At 51.1% G+C, this 7640-nt stretch overlaps 1 protein-coding gene across 1 annotated transcript; it reads right to left on the bottom strand.

The window, feature by feature from the left end:
• Positions 1 to 130: 130 nt before the first annotated feature.
• Positions 131 to 2898, bottom strand: LOC101779695 (phospholipase A1-II 7). Its single transcript, XM_004961090.2, has 2 exons — positions 2179 to 2898; positions 131 to 1035 (listed from the first exon to the last, which is right to left on the bottom strand). Exons 1-2 carry the CDS (start codon positions 2797 to 2799, stop codon positions 436 to 438), a joined length of 1221 nt encoding a protein of 406 aa, XP_004961147.1. The 5' UTR covers positions 2800 to 2898; the 3' UTR covers positions 131 to 435.
• Positions 2899 to 7640: the final 4742 nt, after the last annotated feature.

The following is a 7640-nucleotide window of genomic DNA, read 5'->3' as shown; positions in this document are numbered from 1 at the left end:
TGCTACGTAAGCCAGCTTGCTAGTTTTTTCTAAAAACTGGATTAGAATTAAAATAATTTAATTTTTAATAAAAGTATTGTGAAAAGAGGAGAGAGGACAGACCAATATGATTTAGCATGCATCCACAGAGTTATCATCTAAATTGAACGTTGAAAGCAAAGCTCACTGGCTATGTGTGCGAAAAGCATAGCTAGAATTATTACACAATGTTACTCAACCGGGATGGACGGATGGTCTGACTCGTGAAACCTGATGATCTGCCTCCGATCTGGCCGATAGGAAGAGGCGGAAGCAGAACACACTAATAAGCTACTACTACTTCAAACCCAGATGGAATGATAATACATGGCGTATTATTGTCACTCATTTATAGACGACAACACGAACGGAGAGCCACACCCACACACATGCGTGCGAGCACGAGCTCCAATTTGATCAGATCTGCTGGAAGTCCTGGAGCGCCCAGTGGCCATCGGCGCCCTTGACCATGAACTTGTTCTTGGCGACCCACCAGTCGGCGGGCACCGGGTACTGGTCCTTGAGCGCGCCCTCCTCCTTGTTCGCCAGCGCCACGTCGCGGTCCACCTCCAGCTTGAACCCGCCGGCGCTGCCCTGCTCCCCGGCCACGCCGTGCAGGTAGCACTCGAGGTTGTGCCGCGTCGGGATCGTCCCGGGCTGGCGCAGGTACGGCGACCGCCCCGTGTCGATGGGCAGCGGCACGGCCACGTCCACGTACCCCAGCGGCGGGTACAGGGGCACCACGTCGCCGGCGTTCTTCACGTGCAGCGCCCTCAGGTCCGGGAACGAGGCGAAGGCGTTCTTGAAGTTGGCGTCGCCGACGCGCGGGCTCGCGTACACGAACGCCGTCACGGGGCACGGCGGCTGGGAGGAGTCGGCGGGCGCGTTCAAGCCATTGGCGGCGAGGTCCACGGCGTTGAGGGTGGCCAGCGACGCGCCCAGGCTGTGGCCCGTGACGGTGATGCTGGTGACCTCGTCCTTGTACAGCGCCATGAGCCTCCTGACCTCCTCGAAAACCTGCACACATGTGATTCGCCAGAGGGCATTATTTGATCAATTCGGCAATTAGCTTGGCGTGTGGATATGAAGCAGCTGCAATGCGCGTCTATATATATGCAAAGTCAATTTGCTGATGATAAACGCTAGGCGACGCAGGCTATATTTGTATATATATATGCCGTTTCAAGTAACCTAACAATAATTAGCTAAAGAAATCTAGGGCGGCTAGCTTAGATTTCATGCATCCAACAACTATTCGATTGAGTGTCACTTTGCTATAGTTAATTGAAGGTCAAATACTTGAAGAAATCAAAAGCATATATTCGAGCAGCTGATATTGTTTATGTGGGTCCCACCACGGAAGGCATGGACTACATAACCACATGATTTTGATAGCGAATATAAGCTTCTTTGGATACATTTCGAGAGGTGCCGTATCCATGACTAATTTCTATTATGGTCAGTAGTTTCAAATCATACAATGCTCATACAGCAGTTTATTACCATTTTCATATGACTTGTTCTAGAAAAGTTATAATAATGTTGATGATAATCTAAAGTTAGCCGGCCCTTACAGATTAGAACGACTAACAATTAATATTAGTTTGTATAATCAGATAGAGAATTATTAAGCCGATCTTTCTCTTATTACTAAGTCATGATCTCACTTACTTAAGGGAGTAGTATATGTACCAGCTCCCTGCCTCTTTCGCAAATGGAGTTTTTTTTTCTTTCCAAAGTTCAATACATTAATGCAACTTCCTGTATTGCTGACCTCCATCAATACGGTTCTTCACGGTCGCATGTACAGATGTGCTACGAGCTAACTCGTTGCTCGAATGCACGTTTTAAGCAAAGCAGCGGCTGACAAGTAGGCCCTACGTACTGGAACATTCATGCAATGTGCATGCTTTCGTGTGAGTTCACGTTTGTCCAAACGCTACAACCATGATATCTTGGCCTTACGTGGAACAATTTTCACTGATGAAAATGTTTATAATGCTTTAGGTCCTGTTTGAAACCGAGGGTTTTTTTACAAAGTTCTTTAGAAATTTGATTCGCAGTAAGCATTTCAATCCCAAGTTTCCATTTCCTCAGGTCTTCTGGTAATATTTAATCGTAGTAAGAAAGATGAAGTGGAGATCGTTAGTGGTTACTTGCCTGATCTCTGGCGCTGGACTGGTTGTACTTGGAATCCGGGTTGCTGGACCTGTACACGGACAAGAATCCCCTGTGCACCAGGGCGGCCGGGTTCGCCGCCGCCGCCGATCCCAGCACGGGCGCGGCGGACACGGGCGTGAAGTCGAAGTCGTTGACCCACTCGAGGTTCCTCATCGTCCCGCGCCACGCGACGAGGATGTCGCGCCTCCCCAGCGCGGCGACGCCGGCGTCCGTGGCGACGGCGACGTACCCCATCCAGTTGGACTCCCTGCTCCACGACTCCGGCAGCAGGTCCGGCAGCGGCAGGACCAGGAATGCCTCGGGCACGGGCAGCGCCGACGTGGCGTAGATGAACTTGGTGACAGAGTAGCTCCCCGCCGCGGCGGCGCCCGAGCTGGCCAGCAGGTCCGAGTAGCCGAACACGCACGCGCCGCAGTGCGGCGAGCGCTTCTCCTGGTTGAACCCGTCGTAGGTGGCCTGCGTGAGCTCGCCGTAGGCGATGAGGTTCGCGCGCAGGTCGATGTCCAGCGGGTCCAGCAGGCCGGCCCACGAGCCCGCGCCCTGGAGCTCGCGCCACCTGTTGGCGATGCTTCCAAGCATCGGCGACGACGACGACGCCATGGCCGCACCTGCCACTTGTTGTTAATGAACTCGATCGATCGCCTTCGGCTACGCGTACGTGCCTTTGGTTTGGCTACTAGCTAGCTGAGGCTCTCTGGGCTCGGCTGAGGCCTTACTAGCTTCAGCTTGGTGGTGTCTTTATATCGCCAGATGCAGGCCGCGTCGATGTGATCGAGGTACACGGTAATCTACTTGCTGTTATCTTTCAGAGGCGCGTACGTCCATCTCAGTGTGCTCAAAAGGTATTATATCTTACCTGAAAGTGACCGGCAGGAGGAAGAAGAACGTCATGCGCCAACGACTGTTCAGCGATCTGCAGTGGTAAAACGTTGCGTCTCCGACAAAATGATCTTTGGCTGGTACCCTACATGCTCCGAATAGGAACATGCACTGGTCAGTTGTGCACGAACAGTTACGTATCATCCCTCTAGCTACCATATTGCTGTTCTCGTCCCTTTCAGCTTCGTAATCTACTGTAGTGGTGAAAGTGGTTGGTAACAGTACTAGGTTGTACTAACAGTCAGTCAGTCAGTCAGTCACATGGCTGGTGTTAGGGAAATGTTGACTGTGGGTTAAAAAGTGCACTTGGCACGGTTAAAGTGATTCGGCGATACAAAGGCCAAGGTGAAAACGTTTCTTGCCAGTACATCTGAAAATTGAGCCCGGTGTAGAAAAATGTGTGCCATTATGCCAAGAATCGTTCATCCAGAACCAGAGCAACAATAAGAAGCACGGTTCAGGCACCTTGCTAAGGGCTATGGCTGACCTGGCACTTGACTGGTGGTTACAGGAACGGAGATGCAAAGTGTATGTGTCACCTCATTGCGTGCAAGCTTTAATTGCTTGTCCCGTCGAAGATCTGATGACCATTATCCTGCTGCATCTGTGTGGCTTTGTTTCTTTTTTTTCCTCGAGTGAAATTTATGATGACGTCGTTGATTGGCACGGCAAAGGTGGTAGCTTTCAAGCGTGTACCATGAGTCTGAATAAAAATATATTTTTATTCAACTAAGATTTTGCATCCTAAATCTTCCTGGTTTACCTAGTTAGGAGGAGTTTCTAATTCGAAGTCTTCGTGACTTCTCACATAGCAGTACCAGTTTTAGAGATGGTGAGTAGAGTACTAGTAGACGTTCGTGTCGCTTTGTTCATGCCGACATGAGGGATATATAGCGTTGCACTACTCTTGAATGGCTGTTTAAAGACTATCCTTATTTAACACCAGGAGAATGACTCGTTCCTTCAAAATTTCGTAAAATTTCTTCCTTCCTTATTTGATACCGACTTCAACTTTCGTTCTCAAAATAACATTGCTGTTAGTTTCGTTAGATCCAACCGTGAAAAATCTTTAGAGACCTGTCAGATTTTTTGTAAGCGGACAAATATACCCCTAGCCAAGGCTAAAAATTGGATGGGGACGGTCCGCAGGGGCGGATCCAGGGCCCGGGCTGCAGCCCGGAGCGAGACCATGGAGTCCCTTTAACCTATGTGTTGTTTAGCCTAACAAAATGAGGTTTAGGAGACAAAATTAGACTATTTTAGGTGTGATTCAACACCTCAGCCCGGGGCGCAGCCCGGGGCGCAGCCCTGTTCTGGATCCGCCCCTGACGGTCCGTAGAGTCGAATCTGTGGGGACCTACTCCGTTGAACGCCGTGTGGCATCTTCAGCGATCGGACGACACCCTGCTCGATTCACCCCTTGTTTACTTCCCTCTAAACTCCGAACTTTGACACTATGCAAAAAGAAGATTCCCCATCACATCAAACTTGCGGTACATGCATGGAGTACTAAATGTAGACGAAATCAAAAACTAATTGCACAGTTTTGTTGTACTTTGCGAGACGAATCTTTTGAGCCTAATTAGTCAATATTTGGACAATAATTCACAAATACAAACGAAACGCTACAGTGTCGCATTTATGACAAAATGCCAATTTGGCACCTCCCAACTTGGGAAGTAAACAAGGGCTCAATTAAGTTCAGCTCGGCTCTCAGCTCATGGCTCAAGCGACGCAAAAAGGACAGACTCCACTCGGCTCAGGCTCCGAGATTTCCTAAGGCTCCAACCACGTAACGTCTAGAGCTCTTCACGCCTGCAAGGCCGCAAGGTATACATGGCGTTGCTCGTGGCGAGGGGATGGCCAGAGTAGCGGGCCACGCGCTGGAAAGGCCGCGGCGGTAGCTGCGCAGGAGCTCCGGCATCTTGAGTGCGCGGCGGCTGTCCAGGAGGAGCTCGAGGCCGGTGGCAGCAGCAAGGCGCGTGCGGCGAGGGCCAGTAAGCTCGTGCGCCATGCTAAGAGCCAGCAAAGCATCGAGCTTCTCCACCGAATTGAAGTTTCCCAGGCTGAATTGACCTCGTTGGCTTCCAAATCGAAACTAGCCACCGGCCAATTTGAGATCAGCAAATCTTTCTTCCTACCGCTAGATAGCTCATGTCTCTATGGATAGTCTTGTTGGTTGAACGAAGAAGAGAGAAAGTAGGAGAAAGTAGGAGGCAAGCGCAAAAAATTTGGTGCAAAATTTTGTTACAAGTGATGAAAAAAAAAACATATATGCAATCAACCGTTGAAATTTGGCTACAGAACTGGATGAATATCTTAACTGCATGAGGGGCAAAAACGTCTTTCCAATTGACACTTACCAGTGTTAGTACTCCACATCGACGGCAGTGATATTTTGAGATGCAACTTGAAGTTGGTGTTAAAAAAGTAAGAAAGAAATTTTGAGGATAAAAAAGATGTTAAATAAGGAATTATCTCATATTTTAATTAGGAGACATGATCGTGTTTTCCGAAAGCATTATCATTGGTGATAGGCTGACAGCTATGAACAGCAAAAATGACTTGGCTGCCGGCCTGAAGCGTGTACAAGTCTCGGCAATAGAAATGTACTCCCTCCATCCTAAATTATAAGTCATTCCAAGAATCTTGAAGAGTCAAAGTATATCAAGTTTGACCAAATTTATACGATAATATAATAACATTTATGATATCAACTAAGTATCATTAGATTCTTCATCAATTATATTTTCATAGTATACCTATTTGATATCATAAATCTTTATAATTTTCTCTATAATTTGATCAAACTTGAGATGCTTTGACTCTCCAAGATTCTTTGAATGACTTATAATTTGGAATGGAGGGAGTACGTAGTAGAGATACGACGACAAGCTAGCATGCTAGATAGAGCGTAGCTTTCTCTAGGTTCAGGCATGTTTGCTTCCTTTAGGGACTAAACTAAATTTTAATCCTCCTTATTCACTGGAGTAAAGTTTAGTCCCCCTGTTTGGTTCTAGTGACTAAAAGTTACTAAAACTGTTGAACAAAGATAAAACTACCCCTAATCAATGCCTCCTGCTACCCTTTCTCCTGCCCTGTCACCCAGCGCTCTTGCCATCCTCCCGCCATGCCTTGCCGCTGGCCTTCTCTGCCTTGCCGTTGGCCTTCAGGGCGAGGCGGGGCGGGCCGGCGGGAGCGGAGCAGCAGTGGGCGGGTGGGAGCGGCGGGCGAGCGGCCGGGGGCGGCGGTGGGCGGGTGGGAGCAGCCGGGGGCGGCGGCGGGAGGGCGGGAGTGACCGGCAGGCCAAGAGCAGCGGGCAGGTGGCCGGGGGCTGGCGGCGGGGCGAGTGCAGAGGAGGATTGGATAGGGAGGGGTGGTAGCGGGAGGGACGGGGCATTAATGAGGGGCAGACCGTGTCTAAAGTCTCCTTTAGGCCCTGTTTGGCACAGCTCCACTCCACAACTCCAGCGACTCCAGGAAAAAAAATAGCCAAACACCCCAACTCCAAAACTCCATGGAGCTGCCAACTCCATGGAGCTGTAGTACAAATGGGGGTGGAGTTTTGGAGCACCTCTTTTGCTGCTCCAAAACCCCCTCTTTTGAACCTCCTCGTGGAGTTGGTGGGTAATTACCCACCAATACCACTGGTTATGAAAAAAACGGTTCGATTCTATTCTCCAGTCACCCCGCGCATCTCATTTTCCTTATCCCGTGCCTCCCTCCGTCTCCTCATCCTGCGCCTCCCTCCGTCCCGACGTTTCTGCCGCCGCCGCCAGGCAGACCGGCGGCCGCCGTCCACCTCCGCTGCCGGCCGGACCAGCCCCGCCGGTGGCCGGCCCAGGCCCGCCGCCAGCCACCCAGAGAACCCCCCCCCCCACCGGTTGCAGGGCCCTGTCGCCGCAGGCCCCCGTCGCCGGCCGTAGCCCCCGGCCGCCGGCAGCAGGCTCCCATCGCCGGCCGCAGGACCCGTCGCCGGCCTTCGCGCCGCTCCGCCGAAGGCCCGCCGCCAGCATTCGCGCCCGTCCGCCGAAGCCCCTCCGCCGGCCGCCAGTTTGCCCCGCCGCCGAAGATCCCCCGCCGGCCTTCGCGCCCGTCCGCCGAAGCCCCTCAGCCGGCCGCCAGTTCGCCCGTTCGCCGAAGCCCCTCCGCCGGTGAGCTGCTTGCTTGCTCCTGCGAGGCGATGGGAGCGCCGGGGCAAGGAAAAAAAAGAGGAGGGAACGGTGTGTCGTGGTTGCCGGGCAGCCTTTCTGAGGAAGAAGGAGATGGGGATGGAGAGAATGACAAGTGGGACCTAAATTGGGGGTAACAATGGCAATCCACACTGAAAATTGATTTTTTTGGAGCTGAGAGCACCCATCTAGCCAAACACCCCATTTTATTCTGAAGTTCTGGAGTGGAGCTGACTCCACCTGGAGTTCTGGAGTGGAGCAGCTCCATCCAGAGTTGGAGCCATGCCAAACAGGACCTTAGTCCCTTTTAGCAACCTCTTGAGAACTAAAAGGCTAAACTTTAAGGATTAAAGTTTAGTAATTTTTAGTCATCTTGTTAGCAGTTTAGGG

This window comes from Setaria italica, chromosome III (assembly GCF_000263155.2).
Source record: "Setaria italica strain Yugu1 chromosome III, Setaria_italica_v2.0, whole genome shotgun sequence".
Lineage (NCBI taxonomy): Eukaryota > Viridiplantae > Streptophyta > Magnoliopsida > Poales > Poaceae > Setaria > Setaria italica.
This window is presented reverse-complemented; position numbering and strand designations above follow the sequence as displayed.

Coding starts and splice junctions, on each gene's coding strand:
- LOC101779695 (XM_004961090.2), bottom strand. CDS start 2,799: ATGGCGTCGTCGTCGTCGCCGATGCTTGGAAGCATCGCCAACAGGTGG. Junction 1,036..2,178: donor AGTCCAGCGCCAGAGATCAG/GCAAGTAACCAC, acceptor ACATGTGTGCAG/GTTTTCGAGGAGGTCAGGAG.